At 45.4% G+C, this 26,312-nt stretch overlaps 2 protein-coding genes across 15 annotated transcripts in view; one reads left to right on the top strand and one right to left on the bottom strand.

Moving 5' to 3' along the window:
- Nucleotides 1-862: 862 nt before the first annotated feature.
- Nucleotides 863-22,545, top strand: CENPU (centromere protein U). The gene is made up of 13 exons (XM_036299119.1): nucleotides 863-918; nucleotides 2,581-2,629; nucleotides 4,291-4,408; nucleotides 6,756-6,861; nucleotides 9,548-9,608; nucleotides 10,109-10,255; nucleotides 12,207-12,273; nucleotides 14,673-14,781; nucleotides 16,535-16,613; nucleotides 16,811-16,858; nucleotides 17,877-17,938; nucleotides 18,920-19,076; nucleotides 21,244-22,545. The coding sequence occupies exons 1-13, from the start codon at nucleotides 878-880 to the stop codon at nucleotides 21,355-21,357; spliced, it is 1,158 nt and encodes a 385-aa protein (XP_036155012.1). The 5' UTR covers nucleotides 863-877; the 3' UTR covers nucleotides 21,358-22,545.
- Nucleotides 21,671-26,312, bottom strand: part of PRIMPOL (primase and DNA directed polymerase) — a 39,542-nt gene continuing 34,900 nt past the window's right edge. For 12 of the 14 annotated variants that reach the window (XM_036299112.1, XM_036299106.1, XM_036299110.1 and 9 more), the window contains 3 exons: nucleotides 24,265-24,347; nucleotides 24,137-24,183; nucleotides 21,671-22,068 (listed from right to left, as the gene is read on the bottom strand). In XM_036299112.1, the coding sequence (XP_036155005.1) occupies nucleotides 21,817-22,068; nucleotides 24,137-24,183; nucleotides 24,265-24,347 (382 nt within the window). In that variant the 3' untranslated portion in view covers nucleotides 21,671-21,816. Of the gene's footprint in view, nucleotides 22,069-22,201; nucleotides 22,310-22,782; nucleotides 22,895-24,136; nucleotides 24,184-24,264; nucleotides 24,348-26,312 lie in introns of those variants that run through there. The other 2 variants (XM_036299115.1, XM_036299116.1) reach the window with 2 other exon arrangements.

The following is a 26,312-nucleotide window of genomic DNA, read 5'->3' as shown; positions in this document are numbered from 1 at the left end:
GTGCAGGACAGATGCTCATATTTTCTGTTGTGGTCACAGATGCCTAAGGTCACATTTAGCACTGTGACCGCTTTTAGCTGTAGGATTGGCGCAATGACTTGAGCTCATCACTCACTGTCCCACCGCCCGCCCCCCCCCGCGGCCGTGCCTCTGCGGACCGTTCCATCACCCACTGCGCCTGCGCAGCACGTCCAAGCGATCATTGCCGAATCCCTCACGAAGCTTTGCCTTCGGCTTTCTCCTAAACGTGTCATCGTTTAGCGCTTAGGTTTAAGCTTTTGGTCCACTTTGGGTGCATTTTTATTGACGGTGTGCTGAGGCCCAACATCATTGTTTTGCAGGGTCCTCCCACTGATGGATGAAGAAAGCCCCCAGTTCTCGCCACTGGTTAAGGGCAGCGGCCTGGCAGTCAAATCCAGCCTATTGGGCAGCGCCCTGCACTAGACAACTGCGCAGGCGCCCAGCAGCAGGCGCCCCAGCCCAGGGTTTGGACCCGCCTCTTTGCTGACAGCCCTTTGACTTTTGGGCTAGGGGCCCTCCCCTTTCCGGTTCCCGAGCAGTGGAGCCCTGAAAATTGGCGCAGGCGCCGGTGGGAGGGAAAGCTTGGCAAATCTTTGGCGTCGGGGCCGTCAGCAGCTGGTTGTAAGACGTGGACTCTAGCTCCGCGTTGTGTTGTATACAGGCCGCGTTTTCCCTCGCGCTCTAGGACGGGGCGGGGCCCTGGGGGCGCCGGTAAATAAGGAAAGGGCGGGGCTTGGTGCGTACGCGTACGCGTGCGCGTGCGCGTGCGCTCTGCCCGGATTGGCTGCTCGGAGCGGCGCTGGTGTTGGCGGGAGATTCGTGGGCTCCGCGGGCTGGGAGAGCGGCGGTGGCCGGGATGGCCTCCGCGGGACGGGTGCGGACCCGGCGAGGCGCGGGGTAAGTGCTGCGGCCCCTGGGAGCGCAGGCCCGAGGCCGGCTTTATCATCTCGTCCTACCGCGGTTTGTGCCCCTGGCAGCTGTGCTGCTAGCGAGGCGTCCTGGCTCAACCATTGCGTTAGTTTCCCCGTGTGACTCTAGGCCTCGGTTTTCCCGTCTGTAAAATGGGAATAATAATCCCCCATAGGGTTGCCGTGAGCCTTAAATGGGGTTACGGTTTAACACTGCCGGGCGCGCAGGAAGGAATGGTAGCTAGTGTTGGCATTACTCTGTGGGTGAGCGTAAAGTAGGCTCGGAACCCTTTGAAACCAACTGTCCAACAAACGCTGAGCGCCTGCTCCCTGCCAGACATCTCATTCCTGCGGCCTGTGCTCCGGCTAGTAGTCAGTATTCTTCTTTTCCAAGCCCTTGCTGGGTTTTTGTTTTGTTTTGTTTTTTATAACGCAAACCACAGATCTTTTTTTTTTTTTTTTAAATATATTTTTATTGATTTTTTACAGAGAGGAAGGGAGAGAGATAGAGAGTTAGAAATATCGATGAGAGAGAAACATCGATCAGCTGCCTCCTGCACATCTCCCACTGGGGATGTGCCCGCAACCAAGGTACATGCCCTTGACCGGAATCGAACCGGGACCTCTCAGTCCGCAGGCCGACGCTCCATCCACTGAGCCAAACCGGTTTTGGCGCAAACCACAGATCTTAAAGCTGAACCACATCTCAGCGGGGTTGAGGTAGGGGGGACGACAAAGCTGCCGCTTTTTATATAACATTTTTATTTATATGTTATGTATAACATTTTATTTATGTATTTATATGTAAACTTTTTTTTTCCCCTTTGAGACTCATGAAATCTGTTCATCCCTCCTCCCAAAATGCACTGGTGTGCAGACAGCAAAACTTTTACATATAGTATCACAGGGGTTTCCATCTTTGGGAAATCTTGCCCCCCGCCCCGCCCGCCCCCTTGCTCCTTGCCGAAGGTAAGAAAGAAACGACTATTTTGGGGAGCACAGTTAAGGCACGAGTTTAGGTTAAGAAGCTATGCATCTGGCTTCCAGTCCTGTTTCTGTTACTTGACTGTGACCACGGCTAAGTCACTTAACTCACCTGCACCCCCACATCGCTAAATGTCATAAAGTGGATACCTGTGCTGTCTTCTTTGGGTCTGGAAGTCAGAGACAGCCGTGGTTCTCCAAGTGGGGTTCCCTGCCCAGCAGCGTGGGCAGCACCGGGAACTGGTTAGCGATGCAAACCTCAGACCCCAGCCCAGACTTAGGGAATCGGACCCTGTGGGGCGGGCCCTCCAGGTGAGTCTGATGCCGGGCTGTGAGAGCCACAGCTGTAAGCAGTTTTCCCTGCTACTTCGCCTATCAGTAACATCACGACTGGTGCGCACGCGTGCTCATACGTAACCAGGGGCTTAGGCACGCACTGTCCGGTGCAGCCTTTTGCTCTCTTTATGTCCTTTTAGCAGTGCTGGTGAGATAGGGGCTCTGCTTTCTAAACGATTTTATCAGAACCTGAACTTCACTGGGTGCACGCTGTTGATGCAAGGAACGGGAAATGCGGTTTGGAAAGGGTTGCAAGTTAATGGTGTTTTCCCAGTTATTTTAAAAATGTTTCCTAACTTTTGTGTGTGTGTGTGTTTTTGCCGTTTAATAGTGCGAGATATTCCAAGAACACTGTAGGAAGAACACGTTCCACGGGAGGTGTAAGTTATCTTTTTCTGTTTTCATGTGATTTTTCTCTTTTTGACGACACGAATAACTGACATTTGGTGGGCGCCTCGGAGCCACGGGGAGGTCACTGGGCGAGCTCGTGTTTTGTTGTGGTGACGGAGTGTTTTCCTCTTCCTACCGCTTCTTCCATGTAATGGAGAGAGGGGTTCGGGCTTTGAATCTTTTTCCCGGACCGAGCCTGGTTTTATTTTCACTCGGCTAACTGGCGCTGTTTAAAAGTATACAACTTTCTGTGTGTTGCTGTTTTCATTTGTGGCCATTTCTCCCTGTATTATCGTTTTAAACAACTGTGTATGGTTTCACGGTATCCCACTTACCCACATTACAGCTTCACTGTAAGGGAGGGTCTTAGACTAAGTCGGTGGCAAAGGCAGGACATTTCTTTAACACTCTGGGTAGCCAGTTTCAAATTACTCTCCAGGGTTGCCCATTTGGCATTGGCAGTGGACACTAAGACGTAGGAACGGTGTCGGAGGGTGCCTGCTTGCAGGGTGCCGGTCAGGGAGTCGCTCTGCTCTCTGTCCCGCCCTGGCTGGCTGGCTGCCTTGTGTGGTGTCCTGCCTGCTGCCCTAAGGCCCCCAGAGGGATGCTCCTGCAGGGGCCGCTCAGCTCTCTACTCCCCCAGCCCTAGGTGCTCGTTCTGTGCATGGATTTCTCTCTGCCCGAAGTCCGGTGTGCAGGCGGGATTTCTCTGAGTGCTGCCAGCCCCCTTAGCTAAGTCCCGAGAGCCTGGGACGGGTTTCTTCAGCCCTCCTGCCCTCCCCTCCTGTGGAAGGCAGCTTCGCCTCGGGAGGATGGCGGGTCTGCCTCTTCTTGGGCATCCCACCCCAAACACTCCTTGAATACTTTCGGGGGGGGGGGGGGGAGCTGTCAGTGATCAAGGTTTTGTTCTGTCAGCTTTCCTCCATCTTGTTTGTATCTTCCAGAATCTCCTCGTCTGTTTTCCAGAGCTACTACGGGCGTTTTTCTCATTTTCTCTGATTTGGTCTTTCGTGAGGGTTTTGGGTAGCAAACTTCATGGGGCTTATCTGTCTATTGAACTGCAAGCCCCGGACTCCGCCTCGACCAGGGTTCTAACCCTGGGTATCCTCAGAACTGCTGATGGCCCTTCAGACCTGGGGCTGTTCTGGGTCGAGGCCCATCACTTCCGTAGGTCAGGGGTTGGCGGACTACGGACCGTGGGCCCCTGCTTGTGTCCAGCGCTGCAAGCTGCGGATGGCTTTCACATTTCCAAACGGTTGGAATGAAGGAGGAAGTATCCCATGACATGAGAACGTGCTGTGAATTCAGGTGTCAGGTCCATAGTGAAGTTTATCCAGCACAGCCACGCTCCCTCTCTGCGCCGTCCCCCAGCTCTCACGCTAATGGCTGAGCTGAGTCACTGTCGCAGGGCCCTGCGGCCTGCCAAGCCTCAGGTCACTACTGTCTGGTCCTTTATGGAAAAGTGCGCCCGCTCCTGCCGCAGATGATCAGAGGGGTCTGTGTGCGTCACCCCCGACCCCGCTCCCAGAAGTGTGAAGGGCGCTTCTGTCGGCCGCAGCGCCAGCAGGGGTGTCCTTGCTGACAAGTCGATCGGATTTGTGCTGTTCTTGTTCGTAAAGCCGATTCCGTGACTGACTTCATTCACTTTCAGAAAGCCGGCCAACCCCACAAGCCCACTGACGTGTATGATTTTTCTGAGAATTCTGGAATCTCGAGCGTGGGCAGGATGAGTGAAAATGAGAAAGATGAAGAACCTTACGAATCCTTTGGTGAGTGTTTCAAACCTTCATCCTAAACGCTTTAGAGTAGTTGAAGCAGTAACATTCAGGCTAGTTAGTAATAAAAAGATAGAAGTATCTTCAAATATAAAACTCAGTTGCCTGCATATGAATAGAATGTTCGGGGCAGTTCTTGGTGATTTGAATTAATTTTTCTCACTTCTGAGTCGATTGGAACCCAGAGCTCCACTAAACACTATCAAAGTAGAACTCTTCTAGGAGCATCGGTCCAGCCGTCATACCAGGTCGCCTCGTATAGTGTCTGTAAAGGGCCTGGGTTTAGGGAGAAGAGGGGGGTAAGTTCCCCTTTTCTTAAACACAGCGAGGCAGAGGATGCACCAGAGAGCCAGGGAGAGCTTCCCTGTCCTGGTGGGAGAAACCGGCTGGTGCCTGGCTGCCCAGCAGTGTGTCCGGAGGGACGGCTTCTGTCCGCATCACTGCCCACTGCAGAGGCCAGAAATGGTACAGAAAGTGGGGTTATCTTTTCACTGTTGAGTTCTAAGAGTCCAGCTTGTATGACTGGTTACATAGGGAAATTCAGGATTGATCTGTTCCTCTTTTTTTCCTTGTTATCCCCAGCAGTGAATCAATCCCTTTGCCTGGTGGAGGGCAATACAGAGTATATTGCTAACTTTAAAATGGTGCAGTTGGTGAGAAGTTCATTATTTAAGCAGCTGTTTGAAAAGATGTGTAAATTGGTGTTGGGGTCCAACCCCAACAGGTGCAGGGGTCCCCAAAGGTGTGGACGGAGTCGGCGAAGACTATCCATCCTCTTCCTACGGTGGAGCCCTATCCGTCCCGAGTGCAGGGCGCTTACCTAGGGGTCCCTGTTGGGGCGCCAGATGCTGGGGTCCAACCCCAGCAGGTCCAGGGATCCCCAAAGGTGTGGACGGAGTCGGCGAAGAAGGAATGACACAGAGACAGTGTTCAGTTGATCAGCAGCCTAGCCAGCATCTCTAGCCAAGTTCTGGTCAGGATCTCCAGCGAAGTTCTGGTTAGGATCTCCAGCCAGGTTCTGTGTCCATGTTCTCTTGCTAGGTTCTCCAGCCAGGTTCTCCTGCCAGGTTCTGTAGCCATGTTCCCTCGCTAGGTTCTCCAGCCAGGTTCTGTCCAGGTTCTCCAGCCAGGTTCAGTCACCAGGTTCTAGTCAGGTTCTTTTGCCATGTTCTATCCAGGTTCTGTCTTTAGGTTCTTCAGCCAGGTTCTCTCGCTAGGTTCTGTGGCCAGTTTCTGTCCAGGATCTTTTGCCATGTTCTCTCCAGCGAAGTTCTTCTGTCTCTAGGTTCTGTGTAGGTTCTGTGTCTAGGTTCTGAGTCCTGTTGTCTTGTTACATCTGTATTTATACCAGTTGATTCAATCCTATCAATCTCTATTACAAAGGTTAGGGCGTTTCTTATCTCCATTCCAGGGAGTAAAGATTATGTAGCTTAAGCATGATTGTTCGTAGTTAAAGTGATTAATTACCCGCCTGGCACTTAGTTAAGAGGTTTTAGTCCCTCCCTAACTTCAGGGGAAAATCCCTACCTGGGGAAACAACCTTTCTCAGAGATGTGACCTTGGTTAAAACACATAGTGCCAAGAAGGTGAGCAAACATATTAAGAACAGTATGCCATATATGCCAGGTCCCTTGAAACAGCAAGGATGGACCGGCTCCCGGCAAATTGGCACTGCCGTGCTAAAGTTTGAGTGTGAAGAAAGGGTTGTTTGGCTCCCATCAGCATCCTTCTGCCGCCATTCAGCGCCGCCACCACGGCCACCAGCTTCCTTCCCCGGGACCTCCACCGGCCCAGAGCCCCACCCTGCCAGCTCTCCTGTTGGCCTCTGACAGCATCTCCGTCTGTGCCTTTCCGCCGCGGCCACTCGGTCTCCTCTTAGATCTTCCCTATTCGGGTTAACTTTTCATGTGAGCTCAAGGCTCTAGCGAAGAGGGGGAGGGAGGACTGGAGTCCGTCACGAACACTGAGGGCCCACCCTGAGCGGGCCGTGGCCTTGGAGTTGATAGTGCGGTGAGCGTGGCTCCATCAGGGGAGGAGAGAGATGTCAGGCTTCCTGTTCGTAGTTACCTTTCCTCTCACGGAGACATTTTCATGCAAGTACTGAGATACAGGCGATCATGGGTAAAGGCCCGCTGACGGCTAATCCGATGTGTATTTGTGAGTGAGATGGTCTACATTTTTCATTGTTGAGATGTGAGATCAAAAACATTTGGGAAGTAGGTGGTGTAATTGATTATTTTGTTAGCCATTTAAACAAAATCACTTTGTGCTCCATTGTAAAGGAACAACCTTAAACCCGCCCAGGCAGACTTTTAACGTTGCACCTTAAATCCTTCTGTAGAGCCTCCTCTGCACAGCACTGCTATCTACAGCGAGGAGGCTGAGCTCTCCCAGCACTGCGGGTCCTTCATCCCTTCACCCCCGCGAGGACAAGAAGCAAGAAGGAGGTACGCTCGTATTCCAGCACCTGTGTGTTTCATTCATGGCTAATGGGATTTCTGAGCTCTTTAGATGGGGACCACCCTCCCCCCCCCACCCCACCCCACCCCAAGATTCATCCGTCTGCTCCGTGCTTCCATGTCTCTGGAGAATTATGTGTTCTGTTATGTTTTTCACTCATTTGACCGATATGAATAGATTTACTATAGTAAACCATCTTTGCATTCTGGGATAACCTATTGGTTTGACCTCCTTGCTGATCTTAAATTTTTTTTTCTTTTTTAATGTTTTGTTTGTTTTTTTTTACTTAGTATTTTTTTTTCTGTCCTGTGTTTTTAAACTTTGTCATTTTGTTTGGGGTGTATCTTTGTTTGAAGTAATGTTGTTTGGCTTCTTTTTTAAAAAAGTTATTTTTTAAAAATCTTATTTTCATAAGAACACTTAGCATGAGATCTACCCTCTTAACACATCTGTAAGTGTCCAGTGCAGTGGGTTAGCTATAGGTGCAGTGCTGTTCAGCCGAAATGTAGAATTTCACTGAAACTTCATGCCACTTCATGTCCCCAGCCCCTGGCAACCACCATCCCCTTCTCTGGTTCTGCGGGTCTCCCTTTTTCAGATCCCTCCTCTAGGTGAAGTCACGCAGTGGCTGTCTTTCTGTGGCTTGCTTATTTCACTCTGGATCACGTCAACTTCAAATTCTTACATATGCTCCACCTCAGGGCCTTTGCGTATGCCAGTCCCTGCGCCTGATGGCTCTTCCTCTGTGATCTGCATGGCTTGCTACTGCGCTTGCTTTTAGATTTCAGGTGTCAGCACAGCGCTCTACTTGGATAAAATTCATAGAGAATACCACCTTTCTTCACCAGCACATCTTTGCTGCTCTTTTTCTTACGGCATTATCTCTACCCGACCAATGTTTTATGTTCATTGTTAAATGTGTTCATTACGTCTCCCCAGTAGGAGCATCTTTTTTAAAAAGCAGGACTTCGTTCTTTTCACTGCTGTTCTCCGGGTGCCTAGAACGTGACCCTGGCACACGATAGGCAATGAGTGAATATTTGAATTCATTCCTATTCACAGTGTCGTGGTTAAGGTGACGGGGCCTCAGCCCGTTGTGCTGGTTCAGATCCTTATTCTGCCACTGTCAAGTGCTCGGCCTGGGTCCGACATAAGACATTAACTTCTAGGCTCCCTCATCGGGAAATGGGATGATAATACAACCTGCCTCATGATCGTTTCAAGATCAGTTTATACTCTCAGGCTTTAAATCGGGTTGGCATCTAGTAAACTTTGAAATGGTAGCTTTTTATTTGGCACTTTTCCAACAAGCATTTATTGAGCACTAAGTACCAGGCACTGTATTAATAACTCAAAATGAGCGTAATCCTGTCTTCATGGAGCTTATGGAACAGGAGGTACTCACAAGGAGTCACTGGCAAATCACTCGGGAGGGCGTGGCCTCTGAGTTGGAATTAGGAGGGGAGAGGAGCGGGTGCAGGTGGGTCCCGATGGCACAGCCGCTGCCGGCTGTTGACCAGCTGAGGGCGCTCTGGCTGCGTGGCCAGCTCCCCGGTCCCATGTTGTTCTCTCCCCTAGCATTGCCGTCTCTGTCACAGCACATTCCAGGAACATGCCGTTGTTTCACACCACCGTGCCTTACACTTACTTTTCCTTCTACCTGACATACCCTTTCCTGTTTCTTTTTTTTTCTTTTTCGGTGTAGATTTTTTTTTAAATATATTTTATTGTTTTTTTACAGAGAGGGAGGGAGAGGGATAGAGAGTTAGAAACATCGATGAGAGAGAAACATCAATCGGCTGCCTCCTGCACACCCCGCACTGGGGATGTGCCCACAACCAAGGTACATGCCCTTGACCGGAATCGAACCTGGGACCCTTCAGTCCGCAGGCCGACGCTCTATCCACTGAGCCAAACCGGTTAGGGCATTCGGTGTAGATTTTGTCTTTATTCAGTGATCTTAAACAAGCGACTGTGAAACATTAAAGAACCGGCCATTGTTCTTTCCTGTGTTTCTTTGCCTGGAAAAGTATTTTTAAAAGTCAACTCAGGTGTCATAGCTATGCTGTCTTTTCTCATCCCCAGCCATCTGTCCTCGTCTTCTCTGTCCATTGCTTGCCAAGTCATCGCTTGGCATTATCTTTCATCTTCCTGCCACACAGGGAACCTTCAAAGGAAGACTCTGAATTTTTAAAGTAATTTTATTCACTGTACTCTGCATTTTGAGATTGTGTTAAATGTTTGTTGTATTGAATTGAATGCAGAAGATGAAAGAACTCATCTATCACCGGAGGTTCAGGGTTACTTTTTCTAAGGACAAAAGGAGTATTCCCACTTATTCCACCTAATGATGGGCCTGGTGTGTGCAGGTCTGCTTTTAGTACACATGATAGACCTGGGCGTGGTGACTCCGAGGAGGGTGCAGTTCTCAGATGTGACCACAAGGTGCTGCTGTAATGGGACACTCAACAGTACTTCCTACCAAGGATAAATGGATGTGGCCTGGGGGTGACGGGGGAGACGACCAGCGCATCTTGGCAGGTGGCAGCCCCACCCATGACAGGCGGGAAATTTCATTCAGTGGAGCTTATTCTCTTGTTGGGCAAGCAACTTAAAACATGTAAATGAAAATGAAATGTGTACAAGATATTGACGGCTCATTCTTTGGCACAGTCCGAACGCTTCTGAAACTGAAGACAGCGAAAACGAGCCTGTGAAAGTTAGTGCGAAAAAGGTATGTCGGGGTGTTCTCTTCTCTTCCTTAATTTTTAGGGATAGCTCATATCCTGCTTAGGTTGGCTGACAGTAGAGAAAATGTTCCATAAAATATTCCATATCCTGTTTAGATTGGGTGCAGATTTAAAAAAGTTCTGTGGCAATGTTTTCCATAGAGGAAGAGTATTATGTTTTAGAAGGTACTTTTTAGATAAGTGAAATGTCTTTATGTCTGAAGTGTTTTCCATGACAGAGGTCTCATATCTCCGTGTACCTTGTCAGTTGTAACGTTCGCGTACTGTGTTTAGGTTGTGGTTTACAAAGACAGACCTGTGTACTGGGAGTATGTGGAGCTTTCTTTACTCTGGGTTGCCTGTCCTACCCCCTAATCTTGTCATCTCCCTGTTCCATCTTGAAGTTTAGAAATGGGAAGTGTGGGCTTGATGGTCAGCTACTGTTACGATAAGAGTGATAAGCATTTGTATTTTCTAAAGCAGTAATGCTGTTTTCTTGGCATAGCGAGGAAGAAAACTCAAGCCCATTAGTGATGAATCTGAAAGCTGCAATGAAAGGGATAAACCAGAGAAAATAGGTAGCCAGCGACCTGAAGCTGTGTCGCCTTCAGAACTTTCGGAGAAGTCAGCTGAACTTGGCACTTCTGAAAAGGTAGGACCTCCTGGTGCCAGCTCCTCTGTTGAGAAAGAGACCCGGCAACAGAGAGTCTACTGGTACGAGTGTCTGCCATTTCCTTGGTGAGAGAGAGAAGTTGATTGAAAATGTTTAAGAGGGTCCTAGCTGGTTTGGCTCAGTGGATAGAGCATCAGCCCAAGGACTAAAGGGTCCCGGCTGGAATAGATTCCAGTCAGGGTGTGTACAGGGAGGCAACCAATCGATGTGCCTCTCTCACATCTCTGTCTCTGTCTCTCTCCCACCCTACCATTTTTGCCAAAAATCAATGGAAAAATATCCTCAGGTGAGGATTAACAACAACAACAAATGTTTAGGAGGAGAATAAAACATGTTTCTCTTTCCTTCAGTTTTTAAGAGACTTTTTATATCTTTTATTATAAAATACTAGAGGCCCGGTGCACAAAAATTTGTGCACTCGTGGGGGAGGGGGGTGCCTCAGCCCAGCCTGTGCCCTCTCACATTTGGGACCCCTCAGGGGATGACCACCTGCTGGCTTAGGCCCGCTCCCCAGGGGATTGGGCCTAAGCTGGCAGTCAGACATCCCTCTGGCAGCCCAGGAGCCCTCAGGGGATGTCCACTTGCCAGCAGGGAGCAGGCCTAAGCTGCAGTTGGACATCCTTAGTGCTGCTGAGGAGGCAGGAGAGGCTCCCACCACCACCGCTGTACTGACAGCCGTCAGCCTGGCTTGTGGCTGAGCAGAGCTCATGGGAGCACACTGACCACCAGGGAGCAGCTCCTGCATTGAGCATCTGCCCCCTGGTGGTCAGTATGTGTCGTAGTGACCAGTCATTCCCAGTCGTTCTGCTGTTAGGGTCAATTTGCATATTACCCTTTTATTATATAGGATAGAGGCCTGGTGCATGGGTGGGGGCCGGCTGGTTTGCCCTGAAGGGTGTCCCGGATCAGGGTGGGGCTCCTGTTGGGTGCCTGGCCAGCCTGGGTGAGGGGCTGAGGGCTGTTTTCAGGCTGGCCACACCCCCTTCAGGGTGGGGGTCCCCGCTGGGGTGCCTGGCCAGCCTGGGTGAAGGGCTGATGGCTGTTTGCAGGCTAGCCACGGCCCCCAGCCACCCAAGTTCCCAGTGGAGGCTGGCTGGAAGCAGGTATCTGGGATTTATTTATCTTCTATAATTGAAACTTTGTTCCCTTGAGCGGAGGCCACAGCTGGTCAGGGCAGGTGGGAGGCTTGGCTTCCTCCATCGCCAAGGCAACCAAGCCTCCTGCTTGCTCCAGCTCTGTGGCTGCCGGCCGCCATCTTGGTTGGGTTAATTTGCATATAGTTGCTGTGATTGGCTGGTGGGCATGGCTTGGGGAGTAGCGGAGGTGCAGTCAATTTCCATGTTTCTCTTTTATTAGATTAGATTTTTATTTTAGAGTATTTGTAAAGTATGGAAAGAAAGATAAACTATCATACAATTCTATCACCCAAATTTGGCCTTTAGTTTTTTTACTAATTTTTTTCTCATTCTAAATAGGACCAACTGCTTTCAGAGTTGTTTATGGCAAGAGCTGTGACTCCATCGTAACCTGAAAGCAGCTGATTCCACACATTATCTTAAATAATAAAAGTTCAACTTCCTCCAAGGCAACCGTTGTTAAGTATCTGCTGGAAGGTTGTTTTGGGGGTTGGGGGAGACAGTTTAATTTCTTTCAGTGTTTCCTTATATCAATTTAGATAATTTGTAGAATTCACTAATATTAACTTAGAAGTAAATAAGAATTATGGCTATAATAGTAACTGACAGTGTCTGATAATACTGTCTTAATCCTTTTAAGAAAAAGAAAACAGCATTTGTGAACTTGCTTCCCAGCAATTGTCATGAGCTTGGCTCAAATAAATCTTACACTCACCACCCCCCCCCACCCCCCCGCAAAAAAAAAAAGAAGATGAAAAACTTAAGTAAAATTCTTTGCTGTATTATTTTTATAGAAAACTCAGAAAAAGAAGGCGTATCGTGGCAAAAGAAAGAAATCAAGAAGCGAAGCCATGGACTCAGGTACAGAAGAGTGGGTTATGTTTGACAGCTAGCTACTCAATGATTCCATTTAAAAACCCTTAGTTCCTTATAGTAGTTAAAAACATGTGACTTTGGAGTAACTTTTTTCCCCAGCATCTATCATGAAAATTTTCAACAAACAGCAAAGGTGAAATATTTTACAATATATATATATATTCAGCACCTAGATTTTTCTATTAAAATTTATTCTCTTTGCTTTGTCAACTATCCATTAATCCATTTTAATTTTTCATCATATAGAATATACTCATTTCAGACATAATTTAGCATGTGATTTTTTTCTATAAGACTTCCTTCATTTAGCATAACTGTTCTCAGACTCATCCATTTATTTTGCATCATTTTTATTCACCCAAAAAGCTTATTGAAAAATGTTTCAGAGGAAAATAAAGCATTTTCTATTTACTTCAGTTTTTTTAAAGGAAAAGTTATATATTTTTGTTATAAAAATGATTATTTTAGAAAATTTATAATATATAAGGAAAATAAAACCCTCTAATTCCATCACCCCAAAATAAATGCCATGTTTTTTGTCTGTATTTTTTAATACTTTTATTGAGCTTTCTCATCTGAAATGGGATCATATTCTCATCATATTTCACTATATCCTAAGTATTCTACAATGCCATTTTAGAAGATATTTTGTTCAAGAATATGCTGTAGTTTTGTTAGAGATTGACATCTATGCTAATAAAAGGGTAATATGCTAATTAGATCAGGACACCTTCCGGGAGACCTTCCGGACGTCCTTCTGGACAAAGCTGTGGTGGCAGGGTAGAGGCCGTTAGGGGTGATCAGGCCAGGGGAGGGCAGTTGGGGGTGATCAGGCCGGTGGTGGGGGGAGAGCAGTTGGGGCAAGCAGGCCAGCAGGAGGGGCCAGTTGGGGGTGAGCAGGCTGGCAGGCAGAGTGGTTAGGGGCAATCAGGCAGGCAGGTAGGTGAGCAGTTAGGAGCCAGCGGTCCCAGATTGTGAGAGGGGTGTCCGACTGCCGGTTTGGGATCGGGCCTAAACCGGCAGTCAGACATCCCCGAAGGGTCCCAGATTGGAGAGGGCTGAGGGACACCCCCCCACCCCCGCATGAATTTCATGCACTGGGCCACTAGTCCTATATAATAAAAGCATAATATGCAAATCGGCCGAATGGCTGAAGAGCAGAACGACCATCCAAGTGACCATGTTATGACACCCACTGGCGCCAGGCCAGCCAAGGCGGGTGCGATGAGATTGGTCGGGGGCCTGGCCATTGCCCCATGATCGCCCCACAGAGGGAGGCCCAGGCCACCAGCTGGTGGGGTGATCAATTGGGGGGCTCCACGATTGCCCCAAAGGGAGGTCCAGGCCACTAACTGGCAGACTATGGCGGGTGGGTGGGGCCTCCCTCTGTGAGGGAAGTCCACGTGCTGACGGCCAGAGGGAAGCCTGGGTCCTGGGTACCAGAGTGAAGCCGGTGCCAGCAGCTGGGGAAAGGAAGGCCTACTCTTGCACGAATTTTGTGCATCGGGCCTCTAATGTATATATAACTACAAGTGTCTAAATCGGTACACTGAGCATCTGTTTGAGATCTAGAGGTGGCCTATTAAGTAGAGTAAAAAAGAAAGTATGGCTACAGAGAAGAGCTCTGGACCAGTGGTACTAGACCAGCCGTGGGCAAACTACGGCCGCCGGCCGCATCCGGCCCGTTTGAAATGAATAAAACTATTGAAAAAAAAGACCGTATCCTTTTATGTAATGATGTTTACTTTGAATTTATATTAGTTCACACAAACACTCCATCCATGCTTTTGTTCTGGCCCTCCGGTCCAGTTTAAGAACCCATTGTGGCCCTCGAGTCAAAAAGTTTGCCCACCCCTGAGCTAGACGATTAAATAAAGGCACAGCACAGTGATGAACAGGCAGCAGTGCTTCGGGCTGCTTTATCGGAGGTGAATATGGGAACCACTGAGACAGCAGTTAGGGCAGCGGTTCTCAACCTGGGAGCCGCGACCCCTTTGGGGGGTCGAATGACCCTTTCACAGGGGTCACCTAAGACCATCGGAAAACACATGTATAATTACATATTGGTTTTGTGATTAATCATTATGCTTTAATTATGTTCAATTTGTAACAATGAAATTGGGGGTCACCACAACATGAGGAACTGTATTAAAGGGTCGCGGCATCAGGAAGGTTGAGAACCGCTGAGTTAGGGTGACGGTATAGACGGGGCTTTGGGGCCTGCGCTGGGGCAGGAGCAGTGAGCATGTCTCCTCCATATGCTGCTTCAACTGCCGCTAGTGAGCAGTTGGTGGGATGATTTTTGTTGTAGGCTTGCAGAGCCCTGGACTAGAGCCAAAGTATTGATAACCCGCATATGACATTGGTTTATCTTAATGTTCTAGGTATGCCAGACTGTGCACATATTTGGTGTCTACAAGGAAAGCAAAGCAGTGACATCATGGACTTAGATGTTGTTTTGTCAGCACTTGAGGAAACCCTCCCCGAGTATAAGTAAGTGGTGATGGGATGTATGTACCCGATTTCCCCTGAAACACCACTTTTGCTTATCCCACAGCTTTTGATATGTAGTATTTTCATTATTCAGTTTTACAGATTTTTACACTTCCATGATAATTTTTCTTTAACCCTGTGAATTATTTAGTAGTATGTTTATATCCAAATATGTGACTTTTTAGTTTATATTTTTGTATTAACCTTCTATTTTATTTCAAATATGTTGTCAAATCTCATGAACTGGTGATACCCATCTTTTTAAATAGTGAGGCTTTCTTTCTTTCTTTTTTTTTTTTTGTTAATCTTCACCTGAGGATATTTTCCCATTGATCTTTAGAGAGAGTGGAAGAGAGAGGGGGAGAGACACAGAGAGAAACATCGATGTGAAAGAGACACATGGATTGGTTGCTTCCTGCACACACCCCGACCAGAGCCGGGGAACAAGCCTGAAACCGAGGTACATGCCCTTGACCGGAATCAAACCCAGGACCCTTCAGTCTGCCAGCCGACACTCTATCCACTGAACCAAACTGGCTATGGCTGTGTCAAGATATTTTTAAATTTCCCTTGATATTTCTTTGATCCATTAATTGTTCAAGACTGTGTTAATTTCCATATATTTTTAAATATTCCTTTTGCTAATGATTTCTAGTTTATTCCATTGTGGTCTGAAAAAGTACTTGTATGATTTTCATCTTGTTAAACTGGTGGCTTATTTTGTCTCCTCACATGTGGGATGTCGTGGGCATGTTCTGTGTGCTGCAGAAGGACGTGTGTTCTGCCGCTTTGGGTGGAGTGTTTGTAAAGGTTTCTCAGTTCCCGTCGGGTCAGTGTTCAAGTCCTGGCTACCGTGTGGTTACGTCCTTATTGAAAGTGTTTCCGTGTGGCTGTTCCTGCACTTGCCTGGCAGGCTGCAGCTCTTTACGTGGTTTTGGGAATGCACATAAAGGCTTTGGGGCCTGATTCAGCTGCTAAGTCGGTTTCCCTGTGGGGAATGAGGTCTGGGGCTTCCTCTTTCACTGTCTTGCTGATGCCACTAGAAATACTAGTTAACACGTATTTCATGAGAACTTTGATACAAAGGTCTGTACTGAAAGATGCAGCCGGCTTTTGTGCACTCGTCACTTCTGAAGAATCACAAGGGCACTGGACAGTGTCCTGTGTGCCCAGGCCGAGCAGGGGGCCAGCCGCAGCCTGGCCGTGTCTGCTGCTGACTCGGTCCCTGTGCGTCTGCCACTCGCCATGAGGAAGCCAGGCTGGGAGACCGCACTCTTCTCTCTCGTCCCAGGTCCTGAGTCGGGGTCTTTTTCAGGGTCCGCTTTATAGTTTTCCAAGGATGGGCAGCTGGCTTTTGGCTCCTTACTTGTTGGTCAGTCCAGACGTGTTACACAAGTACTCCTCCAGCTGTTAGCAGGCAGGAGGTAGGAGCTGAAGTCTGCTGGTCATTGGATCGGGGGCAGGAAGACCGCATGTCCACATCACGTGGCATCACCTGCAGACATGGCCAGGGTCAGGATCTGAAGCTGACCGCATACCCGAGGGTTTACGGAAAAGTGTTTCCTGTTCTTTTTCTTTTGTTGAGACATTTCCAGTATTTTTAAGCCTGAGAAGGACTGATCATGCCGTCCTAGGTATTCAAAATGCTCTATGGAAAATTGTGTTGATGTGATAAGCAAAGTGTTTGTGTCACTCTTTCACAATCCTTTTTTTGATACCTAGTTTGATCCTTTTTTAAAAAATTCTGTTACAGACAAAGCATAGAATCTAAAATTTGCCAGGAAGCAGTCGGCAAATTCCATTCTAGTATGAAAGAAGAGCTCATCAGAATGGTAAGTTCACTGACACACATTTTCTGGTCTAAATCTTTTTTACTAGTCCCGAGGCGCATACAGATATTGTGGAAGGACTGCATGTGCTGGCAGTGTGGGAATTGGCAGTATTTCACATGTGTTAAAATAAATGTGATTATATTATAAACTAACATTTAATTTTGGAAAATGTCATGCGGATATTTTGTTTCGTGTAGCTTGCGGAAGTCCAGATGTTGAAAACTCTGAGGAGGAGGAATGCTAAGGTAAATCACTTGTGATTAGAAGCTCATGTCGCCGAGTAGAGACTTGCCGGGGTTTTATGCCCTTCCGTTTGTATAAGGTGTTTATCTTTTTAATCTGGCTTTTATCTGGCTGGTCTTGTGGTTGAGAACGGTTAGTGCACGCTAAGGAAGGGAAATGGCTATGAAGCCCCAAATGGGTAAGGCCTGAGTAATGCGTGTTCATCACTTTGGTGGATGTAAACAAGCAAAGCCTTTAGAGTAAAGAGCTGTCCCACGTCCCAGGGGACGGACAGCCTGGGAGAACACGGGTTGAGGGTGAGGAGAGCTCATTTCCTGTCCTGGCTCGGCTGCTCGAGTGTGGCACTGCCTGAAAACTGTCCACCAGCAGGTGTGCCAGGAGCCTAGGCCCCGTCTGTTTATGGACCCAATGACCCCGAGGTTCTGGCTCTAAACTTGCATGAATCGGGAGTGGAAGAGCAGCTGCCCCTCTGCCTTTACGGTAGAAATGGGTTAGAAACATACACCTTTGCCTGCCAGTGACGACAAGGCTTTGCTCCTGGTTTATCCTATCGTTTTAATCTCTGGTCAACTCTGCGTTGTCTGTACGTGGGAACAGTCTGAATGCCCAGCAGTGGAGTATTACGTAGTCACTCAAAGTGCTGGCTACAGGAATAAAATTGATTATACTGAAATGTTCTAAAAGTGCACCCCGACCCTGCCAACCCGTTCCAATGTTTCCGAGTGTGCCAGGGTAAAATCGAAACTTCTCTGTGTCTCAGTGAAGCTCTGGCCCCCACGTCTTTGAAGCCCTGGCGTAAATAGCCCTGCTCTTCTCCCAGAGTTCCCTGCTTCCCTTCAGAGCACACGGTCAGAAGCTGTAGTCACACACTGTTTGTACATAACGTCTCTTTCCCGAAAAGTTCCATGATGGAAAGAATGGGGTCTTGTTTCCCACTTACTTCCACTGTACCACAGTATACTCGGTGGCACTCAAATATTTGTGAACTTAATTTAACAAAGGAATTTCTGTGTCACTTAGACGATTTCAGATATTGAAAAGAAAAGGCAGCGTTTGGTTGAAGTCCAGGATGAACTGCTTTGGTAAGAGAACGTCAGAGGCCTGAGGACTTCCCTGGAGGGACTGGGACATGCCCATGGGCTGGAGGATCTGCTGCTGGGCTGTGTGAACCCAGGTTTGCCCGGAGCTCAGGAGCAGCTTTTAGCAAAGGAGAATCAGCACTGCTCTCTGCCATCAGAGCTCAGCCTGGGCTGCACAGACTCCAGAACCAAACTGCCTGGGTTTGAATCCAGGCTCTGCCACTTACGGGCTGCACAACTGTGGGCAGGTTCCTTAACCTCCCAGGGCCTCGCGCCTTCATTTGTAAATAAGCATAAGACCTTCCCCTCACACAGTTATGAGAACCGAATGGATAAATATACAGGAAGTGCTGTGTGTTCACGGTTGTTGACGTTACTGTCGCAGCGTGTGCCTTGGTGACACTCGTGCAGATCCATTCCCCAGCTTTGGGAAGCCAGCCGCCGAGAGACAGCCGTTTCCCCAGCCACGGGGGCAGTTCCCCCCGCCCCTGAATATTTTTGGACCTTGGAAATGGACAAGATTGTGATAGGGCAAAAAGAAGGCTTTTTGTCCATGCTTTTGCTGTTGCCTGTCTATTCCTGCCTGAGGCTTTTAATCCCATAGTCCCCAAGACCCTAAAAATGAGTTTTAGGCTTTATAGGCAAGTCGCCAACCTTTCGGACCTCACGGACCACCAGTGGTCTCCGGACCACATGTTGGCGACTGCTGATATAGGGCATATTCTTCTGTGGACTTCATTCTGCATCATATTTCAGAATTTTAAACAGAAAATTAGAATCTTTCACACATTCATAATTTCAGAGCCAAACATGCCTTGAACTATCCAGTCCATCACCCCTGTTTTTTCTAACTTCGCTCAGTATATCTACAACTCAGACTCATACACTTTATGTAGACTGTTATTATTCTATGTCATTTATTTTTAGGGAAACTTTGTGTGTGTGTGTGTGTGTTTGTTTTTTGTTGTTGTTTTTTTGCTTTAGTTTAGAACCACAGCTGAAACAACTACAAACAAAATATGATGAACTTAAGGAGAGAAAATCTTCTCTGAAGGATGCAGCATGCTTCTTATCTAATTTAAAGCAGCTTCATCAAGATTATTCAGATATTCAGGAGAGACAACCAAATGTAAAGGAAACGGTAAGTTCTGTTTACTTTTCACTGTGCTTCGTACCAGAAGCTACGAGGACTTGAGAAACGTAGATGCAGCATAACAGTCTACTCAAAACCGCATCGCTCTAAATCCTTGAAAATGTGTTTGATAAATTTGTACACAGGTAGGGTCCCTAAGCGGCTGCCGGCTGCAGTGCCAGCCAGGGCCTGCCTTTGTTCCATGCCACCCCCTGATGGTCAGCGCACATCACAGCAAGTGGTCAAACTCCTGAGGGGACACTGCATATTAGGCTTTTACATAGAGAGATTTACATTTCAGAGAACCAAATCCCATTCAGGGAAGTAACCCGTTTGTACAAATTTCAAATGAACAACTAGGCTTTATTGTAATTGTTATCATATAAGACCACCCAGACATGTTTTAAAGACAGGCCTGTTTGTGGGATGTTTTTTATTTGAAAAACAAGTCATTATCCCATAAAATGGTAGGTGTAATATTAGAAGTTGAAAAACATAAAAAGGAAATGTAGAAGAAAGTGTGATAGATTGTTTTAATAAATTTTATAGTTGCTTCTCGATTTTTGCTGCAGACTTTGCTACTGTTAGGAGAATCAGCTCATATTAATAGGAATATTTAAGTTTCAGAAAGAAAATTTATATGTATCATGTACATATAGCTTATGACCATATTTTATTCTTCATTTCTAAATCCAGTTTTAAGGTTTCAGTTTTTTTTAATTCTCATTCGAGGACATATTCATTGATTTTTAGAGAGAAAGGGAGAGAGAGAAACATCAATCAACTGCCTCCCTTCCGTGTCCCAACTGGAGATTGAACCTGCAACCTTTTGGTGTATGGAACAACACTCCAAGCAACTGAGCCACCCAGCCAGGCCCAATTTTAGGTTTGACACTGGTCTAAAAGCTAATCCTCCTACAATCAGGTTTATTTGTAGGTTAAAGATCTGGAAATAGAACATTTTTATGTTATTTTTTCCTGTGACAGTACCCAACTAGTCTAAAGGTTGTCATATGGACTTGGAGATTTAGCTACTAAACGTGGAGAAATTGAAACTGAGATAGTGACTCTACCGTGTTTGAATACATTACTCTGTTTCTGTTGTGGCACCTGTCCTTGTTTATAGAGTATAGTTACTTGGGTATATATCTTACCTCTTTTCCTAAACTAAAGCTCTAGTATAAATGTTAGTTCTTCCCCTTCACCCCTCCCTGAGAGCAGGTGCCTCCTGGTAGCTCGAACACCTTAGGTTCTCAAATATGTAACTTAATTCCATTATTATGTGAATGGTATAGTCTGGCAGCTTTTCTGCTCAATTTTCATGTCTCAGAAATCACATTAAACAATCATAATTATAAAATTCTGTAAGGGGAATTTAATTCCTCTCACCCATAGATACAGTTTACAACATGAAGTTTGGCTTTGTTAATTATTTTAAAATCAAGAGTTGGGCTTTTTTTCTATTTTATTTTGGGTTTGTATTCTAATTTTTTTAATCATTAAGAAATTTGGATTGGCAACTTTTAAGACATTCAATTGATCTTCCCAGTAATTTCTCCAGGTGATGGCTTTTTTTCCTTCATGAATTTTCACTTTTATGAGCCTGGAGTGCTCATTCCTTCGGTTCTTACAGTGAAAGTAAATCTGCCTTACACAGGACGAGATCTAGCGACTTGTTTCCATAATTCAAAGGCCACAGTTCTTTGAACTGGTCTGGTATGAGGTCAACTCAAGCCTTGGAGAACAGTTCCCTTGAAACCTATTTATCAATTATGTCCTAAGAAAATGGGTTAAAACAAAATGAACGGCCGAAACCGGTTTGGCTCAGTGGATAGAGCGTCGGCCTGCGGACTGAAAGGTCCCGGGTTCAATTCCGGTCAAGGGCATGTACCTGGGTTGTGGGCACTTCCCCAGTGGGAGATGTGCAGGAGGCAGCTAATCGATGTTTCTCTCTCATCGATGTTTCTAACTCTCTATCTCTCTCCCTTCCTCTCTGTAAAAAATCAATAAAATATATTTTTATAAAAAAAATAAAACAAAATGAACGATCCTACCTCAAAAGATAAGTAGTTAATGGCTAGCTCTATTAAAATCGGCATTGAGCTGTGTGGAACAAATAGGGTTATAATATAAAAGTTATTAGTATTTGTTCATCTAAATGATTTTCCTTCAACAGTATGACTCATCCAGCCTCCCAGCGCTGCTATTCAAAGAAAGAACTCTCTTAGGAGCTGAAAGCCATCTGCAAAATATCAACCATCAATTGGAGAAACTCCTTGCCCAGAAATGAGACCAGTCTGCTAAAACGTGCGGCCTGGGTACAGATGAGTCCCACGCTCCTGCTGCCTTCCAAAGCTCCTGCCTATTGCTGAAGCAGCACTCTTGATAGATGTAAGAAAGTAAACGTGTCTAGTTCAGGCTGGTGTGTGGCCGTGTCACCAGTTTGACTGTACAGTAGCTCGAGAGGACATAATTAACTTGCCAGGTTAGTGTCCTGAGTGATAAGTTAACCTATAAATACGCAAAATTAGCTGATGTGCATACAGACTAACTTTGGTTAATCAATAAGAGATTTCTACTGAATGTAAGTACACTGAATCTAATTTTCAATAAAACTGGTTTACTCCAGTAAAAAACAAGAATTGGAATGCAAAATGATAAAATTAATTGGTATTAACCGATTTAACAAGATACTGTAATTTAATCTGTCTTCAGGCAAATTACAACCTGGTTACAAGTGCACAGTTAATTAGCTATTCTGTAATACTTCCACAATTACTTCGTCAGGAATTTCATCCACTCCACCATTATAACTGGGAAGGCTGTTCTCTGCAGCTTCTGCTAATTCAGCATCCTCAGTAGCTTCCAAGAAATAAGTATCGTCAGGGCCACTGTCCCAGTCAGGGTCAGAGCACACACCTCCTGACGACGCGCCGGATGATGGCACATGAAGGCTCTGGGTCCCATCGTTCATGGTTTCCTGTGTTGCAAACTCTTCTTCCTTTAGTTCCAAAGAGAAGGACGGGATAGGAGAAAACACTGTATTCATTCAGAGTATGTGACGATTTCATAGAGCACCCTGTGTTGGATTAAGGTATAAGACCAGTACAGCAGATATCCAAGTGACTATGCTACATGGTGGTGTCTTTGATACCGTCACCTTGAGAGTGAACTCTCGTTCAAATATTGCTGCCACTGTCGCCAGAACACTCTGGAAATGCCTGCAGTTCCTACAATACATCCTGTTAAAAAAAACAAAAAAACAAAAAACAGGCGGCCTAGAGCAGGGCTAGGTTGATTTTTTTTTTTTTTTTAAAGTGGATAGCCCAGCTGAAGGCAAACTGGAAAGTAGATCTATCTGAACAGACTTAAAGAAACAGTTTAGACAATTGTCAAACTGTGACTGGATTGTATATTATATAATTGTATTGTGTCAACATTAAATTTTCTGAATTTAATAAAATGCTCTTATTCTCCAGCTACATGCTTAAATATTAAGAGATGAAGGGTTTGAAGTTTGCAGCCTTCTTTTAAGAGATTTGTTAAAATTGACTGTTAAATCCTAACACCCCACATGATGGTATTTGGAAGTGAGGCATTTGGGACTGGACTACATCATGAGGGTGGAGCCCTCATTAATAGGATTAGTGCCCTTAAGAGACCCCCAAGAACCCTCCCTTCTGTCACGTGGGACGTAGAAACAGGTGCAACATACCAGCTGCCTTTCTCTGACCGGGAAGCTGGCTCTCATCAGGCAGCACCTTGATCTGAGATTTCCCAGCCTCCAAAACTGAGCAGTAATGTCTGCTGTTTAGAAGCCACCTGGTCTGTGGTTATAGAAGCCCCAAATGACAGAGACATAAGTTTAAAACCGAAACCATTTATATAGTGATAACACTATACCAAGAGTACTTCCATCTGGCATTTTTGAGGGTTGACTAGATAAGCAGACCCACTGAAACCATAAACATGCTCAAAATAATACTCCAGGTAAAACAAGGATGATATTCTTCCTCTTAGAGGCAGTTTATTTTTTTATTTTTTAAAAATTTATCAGAGACTCTGACTACCAGCTATTTAGTCCAGCTTCTAGAGACCAAGAATGAGACTCTACATTTCTAAGCACTTACTTAGCTGATGTTGGCTAACCTTTATTCTAACCGTAACACTCAAGGACAAGGCTGATAGATGGGTGGTGGGGAAACCAACCAATAAAAAGTCTGGAAGATAACGTGGCACTAGAGTACTTAAGGCCACATAGAAGAAAAGTGGACAGTTATAGGCAATCTATTAAATCTGAAAAAAGTTCAACTTCATTATTAAGAATGTAAAACAACTAAAATACCACTTTTTTGCATAGTAGGTCGGTAAACATTAGAAGGCAAAATGTAGGGTAGCAGGTGCTCTCATAAACTGAAGTGGAGAGCAATTTGGTAATATTGAAAATACTTCTGATAGTTTAGGAATAAAAGCTTACAAAACTGTGTGTGTGTGTGTGTATGTATATATATATATGAGTGCATATGTATATGTGTATTGTATACATATATACACACACATATATATGTATATGCATACTCAGATACAAATTCTGGAAGATACATACCAAAACATTTACATCAGCTATATGCTATATATATAAGTGAGGATGATTTTTCCCCCTTTCAATTTTTATGTATTTTCTATTTTCTGCAATGAATATAAATTATTTTGGGTAAGAAAGTTTTAAAAGGAAAAATGTTGGTTTGGCAATCTACCACAATTTAAAATGTGTACATTCCCTTTGACATAATTCTACTTCTAGAAATTCTTCCTGCAGATTTATTTGGTTTAAAGAAACACAAAGATGAGTATTTTTGTATACTTTGTGAAGCAAAACTTTGCTAACACTTGGGACTGGTTAACAGATATGGAGCAGCGCCAAAGAATGCGGTGCGCTGATATGAACAGCGCTACACCTCGTTTCCCACAGTGTGTAAAAACTGGACACATTTGGATGGACACTACTCATAGCTTTTATACGTTGTACCAAGGACTAAGTCAGGAGAGAAACTAAAATCTGCACTTACCTCTTTGAGAAGAAACGGGAGGCATATTTCAGCAGGTAAAGGAAAACCTGAATCGGAAAGAGAGTGGAACTGTTTTACACAGACATCTAATCTTCAGTTTGTGGTAAATGTAAAATTTAATAACTCACGGTCAGATTTGAAGTTTTCCGCTTTACATATGGGGTCATGACATTTTTGATACCAAACTTCATTTTTCAGATCAACCAAAATCCTTTATGTTAAAAAAAAAAAAGTTATTTAATAGCCAGAATAGATAGAAAATTCAGCTACATGCTCTTTATAAGAGCTATGCTAATTCTTAAAGATGGAGAAAATAAAAATTTAAAAAGTAAAAAATATACACCAAGCAAAAGAAAACTGATTGCCAAAAATATACAAAGTGGACTTGCGGGCAAAAAAAATACATCTCCCAAGAAAAAATACATTTCCTACTCTGTACCCAATTAACACATTGTATGCGGGAAACGTGTTTACATGTTTTACGTATTTATACGTTCTACCAGTGTAGTAGAGCACGGGACACATATTAGTACGTTTTTTATAGACTAGCGGTAGAATGCGGGTAACGTATAAATACGTAAACTAAAGTTATCGTAATTTTACTGAACGTTGCCATTTGCGCAAAAAATTAGCAAAAATGGCCCGCGCCACCTGTTAGCGCGCGATAAAAACTACCCGCAAACAATGTGTTCAGATAGCTTCAAAGTACAGGTGGGGCAAAAGTAGGTTTACAGTTTTCATATGGAAAATAATACAATAGTAAACTCGGTTTTTCACATACTCAACTGTAAACCTACTTTTGCCCCATCCTGCTTGTGAGCAAAATTGATAATTTTATGAACAAACAAACCTTTTACCATAAGTTGAGATTTAAAAAAAAAACATTCGTTTGATAAGTGACACAACAAATAACCAATCAGTAAGGATATAGGAAATTTGAATTACATAATTAAAAAGCAATTAACGGCTCGGCCAGTGTGGGTCAGTGATTGAGCGTCGACCCATGAACCAGGAAGTCACAGTTTGATTCCCAGTCAGGGTGCACAATGCCCAGGTTTCAGGCTCAATACCCAGTAGGGGGCGTGCAGGAGCCAGCTGATCAATGATTCTCTATCATCATTGATGTTTCTATCTCTTCCCTCTCCCTTCCTCTCTCTGAAATTTAAAAAAGCAATTAACAGATTTGATGTAATAGTTATATATGAATACTGCTTCAAATAATTAAAAGCAGCTCTTTATAAAACATTTATAAAAATTGCTAAAAAATTTTTTTAAAAATTGCTAGGTACAATGTGAATTTTACTAAATTTAAAAGTATTCATTCATACATGTTCCCTCTTCACAAAGCAAGTTTAGAAATAAAAAGATAGCTACTAAAAACCTATAATTAGAAATTAAAAAACTTGTAAATAACCAGTTGACCCAAGAAAGAAATCATGGTAGAAATTAGTAAATGATTAGAACTGAATGGAATTGAAAAGACATACTCAAATATGTGAAATGAACCTAAAGTTATCACAGAGGGACTTCAGATCTTCAAAGCTTATTTACAAAAATTATCGGCTAAAACAAATGAGTAACAATGGAAAATGAACAACAGAATAAATCCTACTAAGAGAAAAGGCAGGAAGTAATAACAAAATTTTAAAAAAATCAACAAAGGGCCAAAATGCGAAAATTGGTAAATTTCTTGTGAGATTAAAAAATAAATAAGGGCGCCTCCTGCGGGATGTCCCTGCCTGCTCGCCGCCAGCGCTGGGGCCGGCTCCCGAGGCTTCTTCACGACCAGGTCCTGACCTTATTACCAGACGGCCCTTTCACAGAGGTCGGCACGTCGAACTGTAACTGTGGATGGTACCGACGCTGTTGGCCCGAGGGCCCAAAGGCTGGTGCTTGGGCATTTTAATCCTGATGAAGCGGCCTCCAGACGCGAGTCCTGCTCCTCGTTACCCAACAGCCCTTGAGCGGAGCCGGCGCGGGGTGCCGGCCCTGATGGCGCGCATGGCTGTCCAGCTTGGGGCCGCCGAACGAGCCAGAAGGAGGGCCAGACGGCTGCAAAGTCCTGCGTGGCCTGGGGCGCTCCGTTTAAGCCCGGCCTGCTTGTGGCTGACCTCGGGAGAGGCCGGCATGGCTTGTGGAAGGAATGCTGGCCTGGAGGTCAGGCGGCTAAGGGCTC

The sequence above is a fragment of the Myotis myotis genome, unplaced genomic scaffold, assembly GCF_014108235.1.
Source record: "Myotis myotis isolate mMyoMyo1 unplaced genomic scaffold, mMyoMyo1.p scaffold_m19_p_3, whole genome shotgun sequence".
In the NCBI taxonomy this organism is placed as follows: Eukaryota; Metazoa; Chordata; class Mammalia; order Chiroptera; family Vespertilionidae; genus Myotis; species Myotis myotis.
This window is presented reverse-complemented; position numbering and strand designations above follow the sequence as displayed.

Bases quoted from the DNA above. Each gene is read 5' to 3' on its own strand.
- CENPU (XM_036299119.1), top strand. From the start codon at position 878: ATGGCCTCCGCGGGACGGGTGCGGACCCGGCGAGGCGCGGG. The intron at 10,256-12,206 runs GTAGGACCTCCT...TTATTTTTATAG, and splicing joins AACTTGGCACTTCTGAAAAG to AAAACTCAGAAAAAGAAGGC. The intron at 16,859-17,876 runs GTAAATCACTTG...TGTGTCACTTAG, and splicing joins TGAGGAGGAGGAATGCTAAG to ACGATTTCAGATATTGAAAA.